Below are 23,000 nucleotides of genomic sequence, written 5' to 3'. Positions count from 1 at the left end.
TTGGGGCCACGCAAATGATGGAGGGTATTTCTTCCTTCAGAGCCCCTAATAGAAATGTGAGTCACATTAAAAATCCCTTCACAGTTCATCGAGGTTCATGCTTGACCAAACAGCTGGACACCATAACCCAGCCACGATGACACGTCCAGTGAACCAGCGCAGCATGCTTTGCTCGGTGGACTTGGCACGCGTTTTAGCATTCATGAATCTGTGGGTTAATTTAAGAAGTAGTGATGGGTTTTTATAGTCTCCATAGACCGCAATGTTGTTTTTTGTATGTGTTGTACATTTGTTTTATTTATTCTTAGGTATTTTTCAGGTTTAGTGTTGCATAACATTTCATTTGGTTAATGATGACAGTGCACAGATTATTGATTTTTATTTTATCCTGTAAAATGGTCATGGTATTAAACACCTAATTTTATAGTTGGTTCTCTGATTTTGTAGGTAGCTGCTTTTTTTACTTTTCCTCTTCTACATCTCTGCCTGGTTCTTTCCCCTTTTTGATGCCCTGGGCCTAGGCCTTCCCGGAGAAAGCCGAGGAAAGGCAGTGCTGGTGGCGTCCCTATCTCGTTCCTTTGAGTTGTGATTCCTCTAATGTTTGACCTTAAGTGGGATGGTCAACGTTTGTTTTTGTATCACGTTTGGAAAAAGGAATTCTGTGCCTTCCTTACTGCTAAAAATGTTCGTTATAAGCTAGTCAAACTGAACAGTTTGTTTATTTCAGCTGATTCATAGATCTTCAGTTGCCTAAAAAGCAACAAAAATGTATTTTTGGATAGATCTTATTGTGATTTTTCAATCGTTTCAAATCTTTTCCAAAGCAATAGGTATAGACCTTAAGACTTCAAATACACATTTATATGTGATAAACTTTAGAGATCATAGGTGTGTTTTTTTGTGGACAATTTAGACCCGAGTTTTAAACTTGGCTTCATTCTGGTGTTGAGTTACGCAGATAGTCCGTGTGCACCACTATGAAGGTAGTGATGGTAGCGCCTCGATTGGATTGCCGCAGGGGCTGCATAGCCAGTGTGTGTAACCAGCAAGGCGCCGGGTCCTGTGGGACCACGCAGGTACGGTGAGAACCTGAATCACATGGCCTCGAGGCACAAAGAAAGAAGCATGTGCTGTCCCTTCCTGTTCAGAAGTCTCCTGTTCAGTAACGTTCTGGCAGAACTACCACAGAGCGCCACCAGCTTAGGAATTTGAGGCTGGAAATCCATGAACAGAATGGACCCAGCTTAGGAGGGGAGACTGGGTCTTTGAAGTCGAAAAGACCGCGTCTACCTCCCGAGTCTACCGTTCACTGACAGTACCATCCTGGTTCTGTTTCTGACTGCCCCGAGCTTTAGTGTTCTTGTTTGTAAGAAGAAGAAAGTCTGTCTACATTGCACGCTTCTCGTGATGGTGAAGTGTGTGCCATCTACCAACACACAGTAGCCGTGTGTATTGGGCAGCTTCCTTCCTTTCTGAACAAATGTGATCGCAGCTTACATGGCTCTGCTAGACATGTGACCTGGTGAAGTGCCTGCTCGCTCGTCTTCTTCTTGTGGACGTGCCTGGTGACCGGGAGGGAGCGGCGTTCTGGGAAAGAGGCTGGTGGGCGGGTGGGGAGACTGCTCCGCGCAGCCCTGCCTGCCTGTCGCTTTTTCTTCTCATGAGCATCGTGGGCGGCGGCCTTGGGCACTTTGCTGTGGGCATCATAGCAGTTGGATAAGACGGCCTTGCGTCTGCAGCCTGCTGAAATGTGCACCATTGTCAGGGGTGCCAAGTTCCAAAGGGTTCTGTCTAGAAACACGACTTTGAGTCAAAGACGTCTATTGCTGAATTAGTAAAGGAGGCATTTAGACGATGGTCAGGAGGAAGGCACCGCCTGTGTAAATAACCAGGGAAGAAAAGCAGAGCAGAAGCGCTCTGTTTCAGGCGGCGTTTGTGTAACCATGGCTTGTCTCTGAGCCAGCTCCTCGGGCATGTGGGAAAAGGAGACGGTACAGGACAGTGTGGTGGCATTAGAGGTGGTGGGAACATCTGTTTTTGTAAAGTTTTTGTGCACTGAATGCTGTCGGAATTTTAAAGTGGAATACCGACATCCCTGTTGCAGAAGCTACTTGATCGATTTGATTATGACGACGAGCCCGAAGCTGTGGAAGAATCGAAGAAAGAAGATGCCGCTGCCGCTGCCGCCGCCGCCAGTACCACCTCTGCTGCTGCCGCACCTGCCGCCCCGGCCCCGCCCGCTGCTGCCGTGCCCGCCGCGTCTCCCCCGCAGGCGCCCTTGTGAGTCTCCATCCCTCAGCGCGTGGAGTCGGCGTGTTCGCGGGCACAGCAGGGAACATGGAGTGGAAGATGGTTGTCCTGTACAGTCCTTGTCTCTTTAAATACTGGTGTATTGGGTTTTCTCCCACATGAGGAAGGGGTCCTGAAAAATGTTTAAAAAATGGCTTTTATGTTGGGAATGGTGCTCAGTTAGTATGTGGGCAAATAGACGATTCAGAAAATTGTCGATTATCAGTGACTCCTGGAGAACGTTCTTGGTATTTCTGTGTAAGTGGGGCTAAGAATCGCGTGTGTGTCTGACTGGTAAAAGGCTCGCTCGTGCTTTTTCAGTGGGTATCCTGGAGATGGCATGCAGCAACCAGCGTATCCCCAGCATCAAAATATGGATCCGTTTCCGCCTCCGATGATGGCAATGCCACAGGACCCAGTGCACCATCAGGTACAGGTGTGTTTCCTGCAGCTGAGGGTTAGGTCGGCAGATGCTCCTTCCAGCCTGCGGGCTGCACGTCACAGCCCCGTTCAGCTGCGTGGTTGGATAAGGAGCGCTACGGCCGCAGTAAACGCTGTTGAGCACATAACGGATTTGAGTTGCTTTTTGCTTTAATTGAAACAGGGGTGCCAAACATTGCATGCTCCTAATTTAATAATCATTGTAAAGTAGTCTAGGCAGCGACAGACCCTGGCCCTGTGTCAGGGACCTGGCCTGTTCGCTGCAGCGCTCTTCCCGCGAGGAGCCTCTGCTCAGTGTGCGATGAGATGCTTTCGAGGCTTTCAGCTCGGCCGGCAGGCGGGGGCTGGGCGTCTGCACTGGAAGAGCATGGCACACGGGAGAATTGCAGGAGGCAGTAGAGATGTGTTCACTGGACTTATTGCAGCAAATCCTCTAATTGAGAGTTGCTTAAGCTCGGCTCTGCATTTCAGTTAACGGGGGCGGAGAGGGGCATTTTAAAAAACGCAAATCCTGCCCGGATGGTGTGCTCGGTGGGTAAGCATTGACCCATGCACCCAGAGGTCACCAGTTCAATTCCTGGTCAGGGCCCACGCCCAGGTTGTGGGCTCGGTCCCAGGGGGTGTGCAGGAGATAGCCAATCGAGATGTTTCTCTCGTCGCTGTTTCTCTCTCCCTCCCTCTCTAAATTCAATAAAACATTTTCTAAAAAGTGCCGATCCTGGCCCTCCAGTGCTCCAGTGACTCTAGAGACTGGCCTTGACTGTGCTGTGATTCTGCCGTACAGCTGGTCCTGGGAATAAACCTGATGGCCCGAGTGCAGGCAGGTTCTCAGAAACCTGTCCAGACCGTACTCATCTTACTCACTTCACTCTCAGTCCATTTAGACGTGGTAATGGGAAGTTGATACTGATATTTTAATGACTTATTGGTGAAGTTTGAAAAGTACTTTATAAGCCTGTTTAAAATATGAAGAAAACCTATGAACTTATTTCCAAATGTTTTAACAGTTACGGAAAGTTTATAAATAATTTAGAAAGAATACTTCTTTTGTGACATTATAATTATATTTGTAAGTGTATTGACATTGGAAACGCACATGCAGAAATATGTTAAGTTGTGGTTTACTCTCATTATTATATTTGAAATCCTACAGGTAGGCATGTTAGGTGAAAGTCTCCTTAGAGACTTTCATTTTTTAAAGAATGAACCTACAAGCCAGTGCTTCTAGCCTCTTTCTCCCCAAAATGAGTCATGGGATTTTTAACCTGCATATATACTTGGATATGTAACAGTTCTTTGACTAATGATTAACTGTGGAATTTGTTAATTACTGTTGTGTATCGTTGTTTTCCCTTGATAAAAATTTATTGAAGGTATTTTAGTTTCATATGAAAGTCGGGGCTTTAAAATTTGTTTTTCGTAGCTGTGATTTAAAATCTACTCACACCCTTTCTTTCAAAACCAAGGTTCCACTTCCTCCTAACGGACAGATGCCGGGGTTCAGCCTCCTGCCCCCGCCTGCGTTCCCCGCCCTGGCTCCGCCTGTGCTTCCTCCAGCTGCGCCCGTGCAGCAGCCGTTCCAGGCCCCTTTCCCGGCCCCCAGCGAGCCCCTCACCCAGAAAGCACATCAGGTACAAGCTCCCTCCTCGCTGCTGGTGACCTTGGGCTGCCGGGACTGATGTGCTGGTTCCTGCCTATCTGCTTGTCATCTCTGAATGTGAAGGAAGACTGGCCTTGGACACACATTAGCCTCTCTGTGCCCAGTTGTCATCTGTAAAATGGGCGTAATGTTACTACCCATTTCCATAAGGTTCTTGGGGATTGAGATAGAGTTAGAATGCTTACCGAGTCCCTGATGATGGCTTATTAGAACAGAATGTCACCTACCCGAAGTGATTTCCAAAAGGAGCGTATTTCCTCTAGCCTTAGAAACAGTATGAAGGTTTTTCCCGCTGAAGGCCAGTGATCATTAAACTAGCAATTTGGTCTCAAGTAACCAAGAGAGAACGGCTTCAGGACAAGAGTTGTAATGTGACGTTTTTAGGTTTTGTCCTGTGCCTTACTTATAATTTTCCCTTTTCTCCTTTAATGACAGCTGTTTGTTTTGTTTTTAAAGGAAATGAAAGTAGAACAGCCTTGTATTCAAGAGGTGAAGCGGCATATGTCTGATAACAGAAAGTCGAGATCTAGGTCAGCATCCAGGTAATTTGTGGAAAATGTTCTTCCAGTCCTACGTGTCAGGAGGCATAGAGTTGGATTGGTTCCAAGTTGGGTGAATCACTAGCACTTGGTGTACTGTGTGCCCATGTGTGAGTTGGAGCAGAAGTACTTGCAAACGGTCCTGAGGTCAGTGGTCTTACCCACACGTGTTCCCGGGGAGCTGCCGCGGCGCCTGTGCACATTCCGCTTACTCGCACTGTAATTGCCGCAGAGAAGGGCCTGGCCGAGAGGTAGGTGACAGCTGTGGCTGCAGGCGTGGAGCTGGCGCAGCACTGAGGCGGCGGCGATGAGACACCCCATAAGCTGTCAGCCTTCCCCGATTCATTTCATAGGCTCTCCCTGCTGTTGGTCTCTTACACGTTCACACATTGAATTACCTGCTTTATATTTTTATGTCTTTTTCAAATTCACACGTGCTTACATGCCTGAAAACTTCTCTTCGTGTGCTGTCCATTCTTCCTCCCGAAAACATTAGGTCACCGAAGAGGAGGCGCTCTCGGTCTGGTTCCAGATCTCGCCGGTCTCGGCATCGACGCTCTCGATCTCGGTCCCGGGACAGACGCCGCCATTCTCCTCGCTCTCGGTCCCAAGAAAGACGGGACCGAGAGAAAGAGAGGGAGCGCCGGCAGAAGGGCCTTCCTCCCGTCAGGTCCGAGACTGCGAGCGGTAAGCCCCCTTGCAGTCGGCCTTCTTGCGTTAGCAAAGTACTGCTGTATCATGTCTCGTTAGTGTAGTGTACACGCGTGGGTTTGCTTCTGCACGCTAAGCCAGCTGTGCCACGGCAGTAAGGAGTGAGTGTGGGAAATACACATTCTAGCCAACTCTCACACACAATGGGAAGGTTTTATTTATTGTTTCCCCAGAATCACTAATACCCTCTTACTTTTCTAAAGATTTCCTGTTTACAGACGGTATTACCTTGCATTATTTTCCTGAATCTCTATGTGTGCTTAAAGTATGTTGAACAGTGTGTGTTATACATCCAGAGCTAATCTGGAATTGTAATTGATACGACCGGGGCAGGTGTAAAACTTCTGACTCGTAAAGCTTATTGCCTGGGCACGCTCGGCAGGTGGAGGGGGCGGCTGCACACGGTGAACGAAAGCACTGCACTGGCTGGGATCCGGCTTAGGACCGAGTCTTCGGTCTGTCCACGAGGCCGGTGTTTTAACGCTGTGTGTGCGCACTGTTCTGGTTTCAATTCTGGAAGCAGTACCACAGTTTCCGGAATGTTTACATGTGCTAGCGTATGGGACTTCCTCCTCAAGCCTGCGGTGTCATGATGTAACTCGTGCTTGGTTCTGTCGTGGCTTTCTCACGTCAGGTACAGTGTGGGTCTCTGTCAGGTGTGCGTGTTGATGACGGTGGTTTTACTCTCAGTTTGTAGCACTACACTCTGGGTGGGACAGCTGGACAAAAGGACGACTCAGCAGGACGTTGCCAGTCTCTTAGAAGAGTTTGGTCCAATTGAATCGATTAATGTGAGTGTTTATTCAGTTACTTAACGGCAGTGGGCAGATGTGATTGTCATTCATAAAACCAAGGATTGGGGCCTCAGTTAACATTTGCCCAGGTTTGTAGACAGTGTGGCAGACAGAGTTTTGTAGACAGAGTTTTAGGGGTTCTGAGTCCGTGTTTAGCATTCTCTGCTTCTAATCATGTATCTTTAATAACCAAGTTTAAAACCTTTTTCTAGAAAAGTCTTTATGTAATAAAGCTTAGGGGACTGCAGGCTCGTTAATAACTGGCAATTGAGACCAAACTTAGATTGCCAGTTTACGAGGTATTTAATCTCGGGCGATGGAGCGCGGGCTTGACTGGGGAGATGGGTATGGTTGGGGTTGTTGGAACGGGTGACTTATATCTTGTTCTTTGATGTTGTGACCATGTTTTCTAATACGGAAATGTTCTGGAGCAGATGATTCCTCCCAGAGGCTGTGCCTATATTGTTATGGTTCATCGGCAAGACGCTTACCGGGCCCTGCAGAAGCTGAGCCGCGGAAACTATAAAGTGAACCAGAAGTCCATAAAGGTACATGTTCTACCTGAGGCTTCATTTCTTAAACTGTACTTCTGGGCATAAGCATAGTTCATATGCATCTTTTGAAAAAAGGTTACCTGTTAAGGTTACCAAATTTTAAATGTTAGGTTCATGGTAGAATTTCTACTTATTTTTTTTAATGTAGATAGAACAGGCCTTCAAGGTATTGGTGCCTTAAATATAATATTTATTTTTATTTTTAAATACATTTTTATTGATTTCAGAGAGAAAGGGAGAAGGCTAGAGAGATAGAAACATCAATGATGAGAGAGAATCCTTGATGGGCTGCCTCCTACACACCCCCCACTGATTGTGGATCGAGCCCACAATCCGGGCCATGTGCCCTGACCGGGAATCAAACCATGATCTCCTGGTTCATAGGTCGACGCTCAACCACTGAGCAACACTGGCTGGCTTAAATATAATATTTAGTAAAATATTTTATCTTGTTGTTTCAAAAATTTTGGATTTAAAGTTTGTCATTTCATCTTGGAATTCACTATGGGGAATATTCAGCGAAGCCCGGAGAAAAGATGGAGATGATGGGTCTTCTTCCCCGAGGGCCACGGCAGTGTTTCCTGGGTCATCACCCTGCCCCGGGTGGGGCCGCAGAATGGCTTTGTCTGTGCTGGGTAATGCCAACGTCCCTGGCTTTCGAAAGAGGTCCCCTGTGCTGGGTCTTCCAGGGAACCTGGCAATTGCCCTGATAGACATTTGTCTTTTCTCTAAGTTTTATGCTGACTGGGTTAGGGGGTGCTTGGAGGAAGTGGGTAAGGAGGTGGTGCCAGTTAAATTCCCATTGTAAGACAGAGTGAGACAAAGGGGCACCGATTTCCTGGCGGCAGATAAGGCCCAGGACAGCGAGTCCAGCTGCCCCTGCTGCCCAAGTCTGAGTGAGTGGAATGGCGGGAACCGAACTCTCGAAACTTAGGCCGTTCTCTTTCTCCCTTTCTCTCTCTCTCTAATTAACGGTGAGACAGATTGCCTGGGCCTTAAACAAAGGCATCAAGGCCGACTACAAGCAGTACTGGGACGTGGAGCTGGGTGTGACTTACGTTCCTTGGGACAAAGTCAAGCCTGAGGAGCTGGAGAGCTTTTGTGAAGGAGGCATGTTGGACAGCGACACGCTTAACCCAGGTAACGCGGCGCTGGCTGGCGTAATTTCTTTGAAAATGTGTGAGTGTCCAGAGACGTCGTGGGACGTAAGTGTGTATGGCAAGGAGGTGCCGTTGTCTGTGGTCAGGACTATTAGAGATGCCAGACTGAAAGTGGGACTGCAGGGGAAAGTGCAGCAGCTCTGGGCATGACCTGGAGAGGGACCAGAGCTGATGCAGGAGCAGCGAGGAGCACAGGCTGGCGTGGCACGGGGAGTGGCTGGTGGGGGAAGTGTGCAGCGGGAGCTGTGGCTGGAGGGCCACCGGAGGCGGTCGGTGCCGGGCTGACTGCTCCCAGGCCCCTCCTCCCTGCACGGTGCTCGATGCCTTCACTTACACTCACAGCCGTGTCGGGGGCCACGGGGACCGGGGTCTGCTGTGTGCCCGGCATTCTGGGAGGCTCCTCCCTCCCTGTTCCTTTGTCCAAACAAGAACATAGACGAGGCCAGATGTGTCCGGGAACGGCAGCTCTGCCGCTTGCTTCGGTACGGGCCCTGGGACAGGTTGTCTGTTTTCCCCTAATGTGGGAGTCGTCATAACAGAACTACTTGCAGGCGGTGCTGAGAATTAGCCTGCTGGTGTAGTGTGCATGCAGTGCCTGGCACACGGTGAGCACTTGCTTTGTGCAGTTGCTCATTTAAATACTATTTGTAAGGTTAGCATGGGCAGTTCCTTAATAATTAGACCTCTGGGGTGTTTTTATTTTTATTATAATCAACATTTCAAAAATTACTTCTGGATTTAAAGTTTTAACCTAACATGTAAGCTGCTATTGTTAAATTTCTGTAATTCCCGCAGAGTGGAAAGGCATTACCAAGAAGCATGAGAACGAAGTTGCTCAGAACGGAGGGGCAGAAAGCTCCCATGCAGAACCAGTGTCACCCGTACCCAAGCCTTTGCCTGTGCCTGTCCCTCCCATTCCCGTGCCCGCACCCATCACAGTACCTCCCCCACAGGTGAGAGCCTCGGGCGTTCTTTCAGCTCGCACGTTTCTGAAATACGCCTTTCCAGGCCTTACGTAGCTGTGTGTCTGCATTCATAGTCAGAGACCCGAGTCGTAAACGTGGGTGATTGGTCATATTTTGATATGTCCAGCCTGTTGCTTGTAAGCTCTGTGACACCTTTTTAAGTAATGTTCATGAAACCAGGATGCATTCATGTTGCCTTACATCTGTCTAGATTACAGAATATCTTACACTAGGATGTGTCAAACCTGAGATGCAAACCTGTTCGTTTCTTCTACTCTTTTACTGTCACCTTATTTTCATATCAGATCTTTGTTCTTCATGGACTTGGGCTCTGAGAGAGCTGGATTCATACCCGACAAGCAGCTGTTTCGAGGGAAAGATGTTTCTAAATCTTTGGTTTGGGTGGTGCTATCATGAATTTTTTTAAAAATAAACTGAGTGCCATTTAACATGAAGGTATATTCTTAGAGAGTCTTTGCTGTCCTGTTACTTCAGAGGAGGGCTGGGTTCTGGTAGATCAGAGCTTCAACCCCAACCCCGTTAACCGTGGGCAGTAGCCGAGCCCCAAGCACCCACCCTTCCTGTGAAATCTGCAGGTGCCGTCTCCTGGCTCTGCCGCTGGCCTTGCTCTGTGGGACTGGTTTGAGGGTTCAGTGAGGCATGTCCAATGCTCGGCGGGTTTCCTATGACCTCATCTCAGTCAAAAACCTTTTGGGTTAAATTATCAGTAGTTGACCCACGGTTTCCATATTACCTGCTAGATTTTCTTGTCTTTCAGTGCCTTCCTTTCTGTTCTTACATTGAGCCCCAGGTAAATCCGCACTAACAAAGCGGGGCTCCTCGCCTCTTGCTTTGCTGTGACAGTTTACACAGGGACTTCTAAGTGGTCGCTCGGTAGTCGACCATTCAGGTATGCCCTTCAGTGTCCATTTCAAATAAGAGACAAGTATGTCAGCATTCATTTAAGAAACCTGACTTGTTCGTTAAAATCATTCATACTTTTTTTAAACAATAGCAAGTATTTATTTGTTGGGTGTTTATTAAGTGCCAGGCACTAGCACTTAACATGTATTATAACTCTTTAATCCCCATGATCATTGAGGTTGGCACTTTTCCATTTCACAGGTAAATAAACTGAGGTCTAGAGAGTGGACGCTTGCTCAGGTCCGAGAGCTGGCCCAGCAGTTTGACTGCGGTCAGACCCTGTGGGTCAGTGGGGTGGCCTTTCTTAGGTTATAGTCTCAGACTTCCTGGCGGGTCATGGGACCTCGTTTGCGTGGGGCAGATGCTGCCGGGTCGCCAGCCGGCGCTGGGAGGCCGTGTGGATCTGCGGTCATAAAGCAGAGGGCACACTGGGTTTCTGTCCTCGGGGCAGGTGCAGATCGCCACCTGTTTTCTAAGTTAGTCACAGAGGAAGAACAGATTTGGAAACGTCTGTTTTTCCAACAAGATACTTCCGCTGTCTCTGCTCACTGTGCCGGTGGGAGAATGGCTAGAGGTGGGCTTCATTTTTCTTCCTTCCGCCCCAGGTCCCCCCCCATCAGCCGGGGCCTCCTGTGGTCGGTGCGCTCCAGCCGCCCGCTTTCACGCCGCCTCTGGGAATTCCGCCGCCGGGCTTCGGTCCTGGCGTTCCTCCGCCGCCGCCTCCTCCACCCTTTTTACGCCCAGGATTCAACCCGATGCATTTGCCACCAGGTACACCACGTGGTTTGCGAAGACGTTGTTTTTGAGTCTGAGCTGAAGTGATGCAGCGTAAGTGACTGTTTTTCTCGTCCCAGGTTTCCTTCCTCCCGGACCCCCACCTCCTATAACTCCGCCAGTGTCCATCCCTCCTCCGCACACTCCGCCGATAAGCATCCCAAACTGTAAGCACGCTTTCCTTGGTGTTCAGTTCTCCGTGGAGGCGGGAGCGGAGGGCGAGCGGGTTAGTACTAGGTCCAGAGTGTGGCCGGGAGAGGATTAGTTCCTCAGCTTCACATGTTGATGTGATTGTGTTCCTTAGCCACTATCGCTGGTATAAGTGAAGACCCTACCAAAGACTTACCTATTGGAAATCCCATTCCAACAGTGGTGTCGGGGGCTAGAGGAAACGCCGAGTCTGGTGACAGTGTGAAAATGTATGGCTCTGCCGCACCGCCCGCCGCGCCCACGAGTCTGCCCACCCCTCCGGTCACCCAGCCTGTGTCACTTCTGGGTAAGTGCCTTTTCCTATCATCCGTTTTCATTCCTCTCCTGTTGTTTTTTGTGGTTTTTAAACTGGTAATTTTGGTAAAACCTCTGAGGCTGTTCGCTTGGAGGAGGAGCTCCCTCTTAGGTGAAGGTGTGCTCTGGTCTTCACCGAGTTGTCCGGAGACAGCCTCCTGGGGAACTCTGTCTGTCTGTCCTGGACGGACGTTTGGGGCTGCACCTCTTACTCTGGTATCGGAGTGATTGATCTCTGGGAAGAGGACTTGGTAAAAGTCCAAGACTGGCGTAGCCCCCGGTGTCCTAGCTTTACGAGAGAACATTTCTCTGACAGCGCAGGTTTCCCCGTCTGGACCAGTCTTCGTATCTGTAAAAACCCTGGGCTTGGTGTCCTCCTTTGTGGGCTAAGAGAATGGTCTGCGATGCGTGGCAGTGAGTGCCCTGCTGCCTGCGTGGCAGGCCCCTCCGTTCCCTCCTGCCACGTCCTCTGGGCTCGCTGACAGCGGGACCCCTGGTTGAGGAGGAGGCTTACACTGCCAGCTGGGAGGCCTTGGCTTGCTTCCTCGAGTTACAGATGGGCACGTCGTGTCCTTGTCAGACGGCCCTCTTCTAAGGAAGACACTGCTGCCCTGGCAGTGGTCCTGCCAAGTACAGTTAACCCGACTCTCCGGGGGCGGCCACTCCGTCCTCCGGGTCCAGCCCGCGAGCCCTGTGTTCTCGGGGGGGGGGGGGGGGTCCGCACGTTTGCGTCCATCTCCGCCTTTCGGAGGGGCGCACTGGCCCTCTGGCGGTGGGGCTGCAGGACGGTTTGCGCTGCAGGACTTTTCCTTTGCGCCTGCACCTGTCAGGACTGCTGGGAACTTGTACTTGGTGCCTGTACTGCACTTACATTAAAACCACTTTCTTTTCCAACGGCTCGCCCTCCTCTGGCCTCTCCCAGACTGGGTTTTGGCTGATGATAAACTTGACTTTGGTTTCCCTTAGCACACAGGCTCAGCAATAGTGAGAGGAGGTGGGATCAAAATGTGTCGCAGATAACGTAGCAGTAGTCATCATCGTGGTGGCAAAGGACTGGTTTAAGGAGGGGATTGCTCAAGAGGCCTGTGTCCTGGAAGCCATATGGTAGGAGGAACGTTGGACTGGCAGCTGGGAAATTGACATCTGTGCCTCTCAGTTCTGTCTGTCTGTCTGTCTTCATGTTTGTGATAAGATGGCTCACAAGAACCACAGAACCTGAGTTGGATAGACTTTTCCCATCAACCCTTTCTTGCCCCCCACTCTCCTGTTGTGAATTCCGTATGAGATGGAATGTTCTAGGCACCTGAGGCCATTTGCAGAAGCAGGTGTGCATTCACACCTTCCCTCTGGGCTTCAGGAGGTCACTGACTAAGCGAGAAGATGCCGTTCTCTCACTTCCCAACGCCCTTGGAGCCTCAGGGGCCTGCCTCTGGCCTCACGTCAGGTCGTGAAGATTCTGCTCTTGCCGGCGGTTTGGCTCAGAGGAGGGCATCAGCCTGTGGACCAAAGGGTCCCGGGTTCGATTCCAGTCTGGGGCATGTACCTCGATTGCAGGCTTCTCTCACATCAATGTTTCTGTCTTCCCCTCTCCCTCCCGCTCCCTAAAACCCAACGGGAAAACACCCTCAGTGAGGATTTAAAAGATCCCTTATCGCATCTAAAGTGTGTAATTTAAACTGCACCCAGCACGTGAGACAACACACATCGAAAGTTGGTGCACTTGAAAAATAAACTTGGTAAGCTAAGCATTGCTAGAAAAACAAATTTCTTAGGGTTTATTGTTACCGGACATGCCTGTCTGGATGTCCACCTGTTCATTCTCCCCTCCGCCGCCGCGTCCCCACTGGAACCGGAGCTCTGAGGGGGACCTTGGTCACCTCAGCGGGGGGGGGGGGCGGTCTTCAGTGCCCTGCTGCTTGCACTTGACCCATGTGATCCTGGTAACTTTTAAAACACAGTCTAGACCGGGATCCTCAGACGTTTTAAACGGGGCCAGGTCACTGTCCCTCAGACCGTGGAGGGCCAGACTGTAGTTTAAAAAACACTGTGAACAGATTCCTATGCACACCGCACATACCTTATTTTGAAGTAAAAAAACAAAACGGCAGAAACACCCGCATGTGGCCCGCGGGCCGTAGTTTGAGGACGCCTGGTGTAGACATCGAAGACGATTCCAAATCTGGAAAGGTTAAAATTTGACATAAAAATGAAAACTTGTTAAAATAAGTAGTTTTTACTAAAATGCAGTTTCAATCAGAAGGAAAGCCTTCCATGTCCCTGCGACCGGAAGGCTCCGAAAGACGTCCCGTGAGGGTGACCTTCCAGAGGATGGGACTCGGGAGTTCCCCTAACGACTAGCCCGCGCCGCCCTGTGCTAGAGGCAGGCAGGTCCGCGGGTGCGGGGCCGCGGCGGGCACGGCTGGTCTTGCCCGAAGGTGGACGCGGAACTCCGGGTGCTGCGCGGTCCTCTGTGCGCTCCCGTTCCTTCGTGGGAATGGACAGAAGTAGGTGCTGGGCCAGAGACGTACCCAGGATAAGTCGGGGTGCTGACTTTCGTTCCTGCAGGGAAAGGACAAGAAAAGCGACTTGCCGCGTGCTGTGATGACTGGGGGTGAATGTACGTAAAACCACTAACACAGGCGGGGGAGTGCGGGGGGCGTGGGCAATACTGAGCAGCCCTAAGTCTTCCTCTTTCCTGTGACTGTAACGGCTGCATTTCTAGCGGACAGAGGGAACACACTTTGGGGGGATGGGCATGTGTCTTGTCTCGGTTGCCTCAGGTGATTGCAGGTGGACTAGGCCAGATGCCAGTGCCCGCGCACAGCGTTGCCGTCCGGCAGCTGGCTCACGGAGGAAGTGTGTTGGGGGGGGTTGTAGCACCGCTGATCCTCGTATTCTTCCCAGTAATGACACTCACTTGTACTGTGAATGTGTCATTGAGAGACGTAACTGACCAGGATCTTAGTTTCTGAAGCAGCGCAGCAGTACTTGTGAGCAGCAGGGCCAGGCACATGGTCGGCAGGTCTCCCCGGTCTGTGCTGGGCCTGGTGGGCTGGCGGGAGGCAGTGGTGTGCTTTACGGGTGGTTTGACTTGAAGGATTCTGATCATCAGACTTACGCGTGGTGCTGGTTTGGGACCGTGGCTGCCTGCTTCGGGGGGTGGGGGGTGCCCACAGGGCCACATGGTGGAGAACTGAACCTCCATCTTTTAAGAGTCTGAATTTTTTAGTAACTGGCAATCTGGAAATATAAAAGTATTTGGTCCACAGTAACAATAATTCATTGTGACTGACGGAAAGACATTCATTCTCCGTCCTCACGGTTCCTGGCAGCCAGAACAGCTGGTCAGTGAGAGCCGAGGCCGAGCCTGGCGTGCTGGCCGTCAGGGGGAGGTGAAGGAGGGTGGCAATGGAGTCATTCTCTTTGCTGTGTAAGTGCCAATGTTTGCTCTGTATGACCTGTATCTACAACATTGTGTACAGCACATTTCATTAAAACGTTCACTGTAAATGTGAAATGTGGGCTACTATGGTGTTCCAAACAATAAAAAATATGAAAAAAAGTTTGTGTGTTACATATCTCTACTGGTACTAATATGTCTAAAAGGTCTTTTCAAGGAAAAATTACTCTTAAGGTGACTCATTCCTTTTGTGGAAAATTAAAGCCTCTTGCCAAGTGCATTTAATGATTAACACAGAGTCTCCCCCCCTTCGTTCCCCTGCTGTGGCGGTGGTGGCCCTAACCCTAAGCGTTGGGTATTTGTGGGACCGCGTCCTCCTCGCCCATCGTTTCGTTACCTCAGGCTTAAACGGGGCAGAGGGGCGGCTGCAGCCCGCGGCCCGATCGTCAGGCTCGCGGGCCTCGCCGGGCGCACTGCGCACGGGGCTGCTGTCCCCGTGCGGACACGGAGGAGTCACGTGGGCAGCGTTGGTCTGCGGGTTGTCACATTGAACCGCTGGCTTTGCTTTATCGCAGCCTCTGATACTTCTTAAAACTGCCTCGAAGGTAAATAACTACCACTGACTTCTGGAGCTAACTTTAAAATTGGTATTTGATTTGTAGTGATTTTACTTGGATTTCTGTGCCCAGGACTAGTTTTTTTTTTATAGTTACTAGTTTTTAAATCAGAGCATTAGAGCACCATGTGCTACTGTGAGTAACTTTCAAAGGAAGTGAGGACGACCCCAGAAAGTCTTTTTAATGATAACATTGAATTTTCTAAATATAACTTTTGCATTTTACTATTGACTCTTGGGAATTTTGCTGTGATGTTTGGTTCTGTTAAATTGTAAGCTAGAGGACCTGCCAGGTGTTGGGTTTGGTACCAACAAAAGCCCGTTGGGATCCTAGAGGGCGGCTTTCCTTTGGGAGCTTTTGAAGGACGCAGCACGTTCCTCTCGGCGGGAGGTGGGAAGTGCACACGGTGTGGACGTCCTCACAGGCAGTTAACAGCAGGTCCTCCGCCCGGCGGCCTGGACAGGGGTTTATGCACGAATACACGGCATTTCCTCATCAGGTGAAGCACTTCAAACAAAACAAACCGGGGGGGGGGGGGGGGCGTCTTGTGCAAACACTGAGAAGCTGCCCCTCACGTGGCCTGGCTGCCTGCATGTGCCCTGCGCCCCCAGTTCACCTCTGGAACAGGCCTGGGGCCTGCGGAAGGGGGAGGGGCAGGCGCTCGGGGCTGGGCGGTCGGGTTAGACAGGTGTTGCTGTGAAGAACTTCAGGTAAGACTTGTTCTCCGCTGACAGTGACAGTGATCTTCAGTGGTGGGGGAACTGCACTTCAGACTTCTTTTTTATTATTATTAAGGTATTATATGTGTACATATCTTACCATTGCCCCCACCCCCACCCTACACTTCAGACTTCTTGGTTCTGGCAGCGCAGCTCCTAACTTGAAGTCACAGCTGTGATGCTTTGCTGGTCGTGGCTAAACAGCGATGACTGCTCTATACGAACTGCAATTCCAGGAAGCGACCGAGTAAATGGAAATGATGGGACAAAACCGAGTGCACATTATTTTGTACAAAAACCAAGTCATTTTAAAGTGATAATGGTCTCTGATTTCTCTTTATTTGACATTCTGCTTCTCATGCATTAGATTTTATCAAAGTGTACCTTCTGCTAAAAATAGATCTCAGTATACCGCATTATAATTGTTGAAACTGAAATTTCTCTTAAAAATCCAACATTCTAAGCACGATCTAAATAATAATCTCATATACAGTAGGTCCTTGGGTTACGTTGGAGATCCATTCCTACGGCGATGTAATGCGATTTTCTTTTCTTTTTTTTTTTTTTTTAATGTATTTTACTGATTTTCTACAGAGAGGAAGGGAGAGGGATAGAGAGGTAGAAACATCGATCAGCTGCCTCCTGCACACCCCCACTGGGGATGTGCCCGCAACTACGGTACATGCCCTTGACCGGAATCGAACCTGGGACCCTTCAGTCCGCAGGCCGACGCTCTATCCACTGAGCCACACCGGTCAGGGCGACGTAACGCGATTTTCGCTGTCAGTCGGAACCCACCTACATAAGCACCTACGTCACTCACATGGAGCACAGACACAGCAGCAATGAGTGAAACAGTAAAAACAATGTAAGAGAGAGAGAACAATTCCTGACCTTCACTTGTGGTAAATAAATAATAAAAAACATAAAGCACGTATGTACAGACGTCGAAATGACGGAACTTTTTTTTTAATAAATGGAGATGGCGACGTAACCAGGAAACGACGTAGGTCGAGTCCGACATAACCCGAGGACTGTGTAACCTCAATGTGCTTTAAGGCTTTACAGCTTGGCTCCTTGCTCTCTGTGCCTTCCACAGGAAACAAAGTAATTAACCCTTAAACCATTGATTGGGGAACCAGGCAAGAGAAGGCGCCCTGTGGGCTGTACTGTTTCGTCTCCTCAAGTACGGAGGGAAGAACACCATGAATACATGGCCCCACCGGGGTCTCGGGGCCGCGGGGGGAGAGCGGGGGCGGGGGGTGATGTTCCCCTGGGAGCGGGAAATTTTGTGTGAGGTTCGTGCAAACCGCCACGGTGCCGTTCTGTTGGATCCACTCAGCACAGGTAGGGCGGCCGGGCCCAGCCAGGGGCCGTGGGGGAGCCTCGCTGCCCGGGGCGAGGCCTGGCCCTCGGGTGGCTTCTCCTCAAGCTGGGCCGTTGCCTCCGCCACCAGCGTCCCCGTGCGCCCCCAGCGCATACCTTCAGCACCTGTCGGGAGCCCGCCCGGCCGCCTCCCTGGAGCCCGTGGTCCCGGAGGGACGTGGGTGACTGTAGGGCGGGAGTGTCCCCTGGGGTGCGCTGTGTCCACAGGGTGGAGAGGGGACGGGGACGGCCTGCGGAGCACGAAGGGTGTCCGGTGGAGGAACAGCTGAGGGCCCCGCCTGATGAGAAGGAACGGCTCGTCTGAGGGGCCGCGGGGGCGGGACGGGGAGCCGCGGGCACTGAGTTGAGGAAAGTGGCCGAGGACCTGGCTGAGGGAAGTCTAGGGTTTGAACGAGGGTCGTCGTCCCATTGACGTTGTAAGGGTTCCCATGGCTTCACGTGGAAACAGGCGGACGAGTGGGGAGCGTGGAAGAGGTGGTTTGAATGCGCTGTAGTCCAAGAGGTGGGGACTCACTGGGGCGCGTGAGGCAGTGGGTGCTGGGTTCTGAGTTTACCTTGAAGATGGGGCCTCAGAATTGCTTGTAACGGAAATACGGGCGCGGGAGAAAGGAGTCACCGAGGTCCTGGCTGAGGAGCTGGTGGGGTGTCGTTGCCACTCCGGGGAGCAGTGGGTGTCGGGGGGTAGCAGGTTACGGTGCCGGGGCTCTGACTTTGGTGCTCGGGCACATGCCGAGGGAGCCCTGTAATCCCCTGTCAGCACAGCCTGCCTGCGAGGTCACTGAGGAGGGAGGGGCTCGGGGCTCGGGGCGGGGAGCCAGCACTGCGCAGTTGAACCCTGAGCACTAACGGGTACGTGCATGCTGGGAACTCGCCAGGAGCGTGTGTCGATCAGCCATGTAAGCCTTACCCCCCCCCACCCCCCTCTGTGCAGGAGACCAGCGGTCCCACTTTACAGATGGGGAAACTGAGGCATACAGAGAAGGGGCCGTCCCCAGTCACAGCTCTCAGGCAGAGCTCGGTTGGAGGCGGTGTCTGTCCAGGCAGGACCCGGGCTCGGCCGTGGGGAGGGGCCAGGGGCGGGCGGTGCTCTGGGACCAAGCAGGGAGCCCCTGGGTCGGAGGGAGAGCTCCGCTCTCGGGCCAAAGGGTGACTTGACAGCTGTGTCAGCGGAATGCGTGTGGGCGACCGGAATGGGTTCCCCGGAGTGCCGGTCCCGGCGCCCAGTGACAGCGAGGCCAGGGGAGCGCGGGATGGGAGACGCGTGCGGTGGTGGGGCCTGAGGTTTTCTGTCCACGGGCCTGGCTACATGGGACTAGTAGACGGGCGTGGCCGAGAGGAGAAGCAAAGCCAGGGAGGTGGTTTGGTTTTCTGTCTGAGAGGTGGTGGACTTGGTCCGTGTGGCTGGGAAACCGGGAGAGGGACAGTTTGGTGCACGAGGGAAACCCTTGGGGAGAGGGTGGGACTCGGGTGTGAGGAGAGGGCGTGCCCCCGGCGGGAGGTGCTGGGGACGGTGCAGGGGGTCGGTGGGGGTAAAGTCTTTCCTGTAGTCTGTGTTTTTAACGATAAACCAGCTGGGACAGAAGGCGGGTGTCCCTAGAACGGAATGTGACTTGGTTATAACCGGGAAGCTGGGTGCCCGGAGATGCTGTGGGTTTGGTGGCAGACACACTGCTGTGGGCGCCTGAGCGCAGCTTTCTGTCCGCAGGGACGCACCCGCCCTGTAGGGCCAGGCATCGCCGTCTGTCCAACAGCCCGCTGTGCGGCTGCAGGGGGCCGGGGGAGGGTCTCGCCTCGGAGGTATGGCAGCTGGCCCCGTGGCAGTTTCTTAGGACGACAGGGGACAGGGGAGTGTGCCTCATCAGCCACCGACCGTCTTCTCGGCGCCCCCGCTGGCGTCCTTCCATCTCGGACGCCCTTTCTTTGCTGCTGCTCCGTCCCGTGGTGCGTGCAGCCGTCAGTCCGGGCTCCGGCTCCACTTCGGATTCTGGGTCCCTCTCCCTGTCCCCCCACGCTGCAGTCACGTCTCACTGAGGTCTTGGCCCCTCACGGCACCTGCAGCGGGGTCCTTCCCAGAGGCTTTCCGTGGCCCTTGCCCAGATCCGTCGCAGGAGTCGCCGCCTGTGGCAGCTGTGTCCTACCAAGTGTGGCTCGTGAGGAGTAAGAGTTCAAAGTGGAACTACTCCGGAGCCGTGGGCTGCAGGTCGGATGTTAGCGGGCGGGAGCGGCCGTATCCTGGGACGCCCTCCGAGCCGGAGCCTTTGGAAAGGCTTCTCCCTCCTGAGCAGGAGGCCCGAGTGGGAGCAGGCGAGCTGTCCGCAGTGTGTCCTGCTGGTGAGGGAGCCTGAGGGCCCGGGTCCAGGTGGTAGGTGGGCATCGGCTTCAACTCCATGTCACAGCTGCAGGGGCCCCGCCAGGTCAGCCTGCCCTTTGACCTTCGCATTCCGGCATGGACTCAGCCGTGACGGTCTGTCACAGGTGGCATCTTGCAATGTGAGGCGGTTCCATCTGCAGTGGCATCTGCTTCCTTCACGCCTAGCGGGTCTCCTGGGCGACCCGCGCAGCCTCTCCACCCGCACCTGCGGCTTCACCTGCCCTCTCTTACGGAGGAGGCTTCTTTCCTTAACCTTTAACCCCTGCCCCGCCCCGCCCCGCCCCGCCAGCAGCACCTTCTCCCTGCAGCCTCCTCGCCTCTCAGCCTCCACTGCTGTGTCGAGAGCGCGGGCCGGGCCTGGCTGGGCTTGGGGCAGGGCGTGCTGGGCTGGCGTGGCCCTCTGTCCACAGCACTCCCGCCGGGCGCCGGGCAGTGGCTGCCTCACTTCTCCCCTTGGTGCCCTCGAGCCGTGCCCTCTGCCTGCTCAGCGTGCCTGTTCGCTGCCAGAGCCCAGCTCACGGCCACCTCAGCGCTGATGCGCTTTCCTCGCGACGTTGACCCGTTTCTCCTTTGAGATGTGCCACTCTCCCCTTTCCCTCCGCTCCGGAGGCCGTTAGGGCTGTTCGTGGGCAGCAGTGTGGTGATGGTTGGGTCTCGGGGACGAGGGAGGCCTGAGGAGAGGGGAGAGGCAGAAGCTGGTCGGTGGAGCAGCCAGAACACAACAGGTATGGGTTATGTTCAGTCTGGTTTTTTTTAATGTATTTTTATTGGTTTCAGACAGGAAGGGAGAGGGGGAGAGAGAAACATCAATGATGAGAGAGAATCATGATCAGCTGCCACCTGCACGCCCCCCACTGGGGATGGAACCCACACCTGTGCCTGTCCCCTAACCGGGAATCGAACCTGGGACCCTTCAGTCCGCAGGCCGACACCCTGTCTACTGAGCCAAACCAGCTTAGGCTGTTCACTCTCTTAATGGGCGCTATTTGGATGCTCCAAAACAATTATAATAGTAACATCAAGGGTCACAGGTCCCCAGGATTAGTCATGAGAAGGTTTGAAATATCGCAAGGTCACCAAAATGTGACACAGACACAGAGTGAGCAGATGCAGGTGGTTAGTGGCGCTGGCAGACTTGAGCGATGCAGGGCCGTCACAAACCTTCCATTTGGGCAACAGAAGGGCCATAGCCGCGAAGGGCCTGCGTGCCGCGGCGGGACCTGTCACCAGGATGGCGCTAGGACTCCGTTCACGTCCCCGTCTGCAGCGGGCAAGTCCCTCCAGGCACAGAGCACACGGCTGCTGGGTGTGTGGGGGGTGACGGACAGAGGGTTTCGGGGCGGCGGGGGAGGTGATGAAAATGTTCCCAACTTGTTTGTGGAGGTTACCCAACCTCGAGTAGCCAAACCCCTTGAATTGTGCACCTCACAGGAGTGGACTTGGGCTCTTAAGTTTCATGAAACAACATGAGCTCGTTCAGAACAGACGGGGTTGAGGAGTGTGGACCGTGAAGTGGACTCGTGAGGCGTGAGGATGAGTGAGGAGAACGGGGGCTGCTGGCCGGGACTAGGGCGCCTGCGGCTGTGGGTACACGTGTACACCAGGGCCAGTCCGCAGGGCGGGCCGGCGGCCCCAGCCTCGCGCAGGCGGAGCTTCGGGAGGAGAGTGGCACGTAGACCAACGCGGTGAGGGAGACGGGGCTCCGGCAGGTACGGGGGAGCTGGAAGGCGTGGGGGACTGGAGGCCTGAAGGTGGCTCCGAGGCGGTCAGACGAGCACATGGAGGTGATGCCGTTCTTTGTAACGAGGAGCCAGGACTCCTGGGGGCCGTGGAGGGCGGGGCATGGTCACCGGCCACCAACAGGCCGCCCTGCCCTCCCCACTGCCCTCCGGCTGTTCTGCCCGTCCTCCCGCTCCCTCCCCCTTGCACGGAGCCAAACCTGGCTTTTCTTTAAAGATCCCACTTGAATGTGCGTCCTCTGGAAGGATGCTGGGGTCCCCCCGAGTGTCCAATGGGAACCCTAGGACGGTGCTGCCTCCCTGACCGCGCCCTCGGGCCCTCGCGCACACCTGTCACCTGGTCTGCACTCTGCCGAGGTCTCCAGGTCCCCGCCGGCCGCCGGCCCTGGGACACGCCGCCTGCTTCAGTCACTCTGCCCGTCTCTGCTTGGACAGCAGTGACCTCTCACCTGGACGTTCCACCCGAACCCGCGGTCCGGTCCTGTGGGAAACGCCAGTGGAGTCGGGGTTACTCTGGGTCAGCGGCCGTGTGTTTCTTAGGCTTGGGCTGCAGCACCCGCCTCAGCGCCCTGCGCGCTTCAGCCAGCAAGGGCAGTCCCCCGGGGCTGACGCCTCCCTTTCGGTCCCTGTTTCTGGGGTGACTTCCCTTCGAGCTCTAGGTTCGCACAGGAATCCGTCTGCAGCCGTCCCCCGGGTCGCAGGCCCTCGGGCTCTGTCTGACCCCGTCACCTGTCTCGTGAGGAGTGGCTCCTCCCTAGGTCCCCGCAGAGCCGTGCCCGAGTCTCCCAGGCCCGTGGGCCTGCCCTCCGTCCCCTCCCACCTGCTCACCTGGAACTCCTTCTAGAAGACCCTTCCTTCCCAAGTGAGCATAGAGTCCTCCCTGCGCAGACTCCTCCGAGCTCCCGCCCGCCCCGCCCCTGCTCCCCGTCACCGCGCCCTCTCAGAGTCGCTGGTCATTGGCTCACCTTCGTCCCGGCCGCGTGTGCAGCACATCGCACCTTCTCTCCTCATCGACACAGCTGCCTCGCTGACTCCAGCTCTGTCCCTGCGTGCGGCCTGCTGTCCTTCCCGAGGCCGCAGACCCCGGCCGATGCCCTCCCGCCGCAGGTCCGTTGTCACCCTCTGTCTTCCCCGCGCTGCGTCCTGCTTTCTGAAGGGAAAAGTCATGCGTGTTTCTCTGTGCCCAGCACACGGCACGGCTCCTGAGCGGGGGCTCGATGCACATGTGAATGAGCTTGTGCCTCACAGACACTGGTCAGTGGGGCTGTGCACGTGTCCAGGTGAAACGCATTCGTGCTGTGAGCGCCCTTTAGCTGGACACGCACTCCGTCCCATTGGTGCGGGGGATGTATGTCAGCTTTCCCAGTGAAAACACGGGAGAGATTCAGCCGGCATGCCTACCAAGGGCCGACACCCCTGATCCATTTTTAAATGAAATACAGCTCCTGCTGTG

The 23,000-nt window shown here is 53.5% G+C and overlaps 1 protein-coding gene across 5 annotated transcripts in view; it reads left to right on the top strand.

The window, feature by feature from the left end:
* The window catches only part of SCAF4 (SR-related CTD associated factor 4), a 56,829-nt gene that overhangs the window by 30,411 nt on the left and 3,418 nt on the right, over positions 1–23,000 (top strand). Inside the window, exons 8-19 of one of the 5 annotated variants that reach the window (XM_054713378.1) lie at positions 2,105–2,280; positions 2,611–2,719; positions 4,197–4,361; positions 4,847–4,932; positions 5,426–5,616; positions 6,331–6,431; positions 6,869–6,982; positions 7,972–8,128; positions 8,944–9,101; positions 10,643–10,808; positions 10,892–10,978; positions 11,182–11,307. In XM_054713378.1, coding sequence (XP_054569353.1) covers positions 2,105–2,280; positions 2,611–2,719; positions 4,197–4,361; positions 4,847–4,932; positions 5,426–5,616; positions 6,331–6,431; positions 6,869–6,982; positions 7,972–8,128; positions 8,944–9,101; positions 10,643–10,808; positions 10,892–10,978; positions 11,182–11,307 — 1,636 coding nt within the window. Of the gene's footprint in view, positions 1–2,104; positions 2,281–2,610; positions 2,726–4,196; positions 4,362–4,846; positions 4,933–5,425; positions 5,617–6,330; positions 6,432–6,868; positions 6,983–7,971; positions 8,129–8,943; positions 9,102–10,642; positions 10,809–10,891; positions 10,979–11,115; positions 11,308–23,000 lie in introns of all 5 variants that reach the window. The other 4 variants (XM_054713360.1, XM_054713370.1, XM_054713365.1 and 1 more) reach the window with 4 other exon arrangements.

This window comes from Eptesicus fuscus, chromosome 3 (genome assembly GCF_027574615.1).
Source record: "Eptesicus fuscus isolate TK198812 chromosome 3, DD_ASM_mEF_20220401, whole genome shotgun sequence".
NCBI lineage: Eukaryota > Metazoa > Chordata > Mammalia > Chiroptera > Vespertilionidae > Eptesicus > Eptesicus fuscus.
This window is presented reverse-complemented; position numbering and strand designations above follow the sequence as displayed.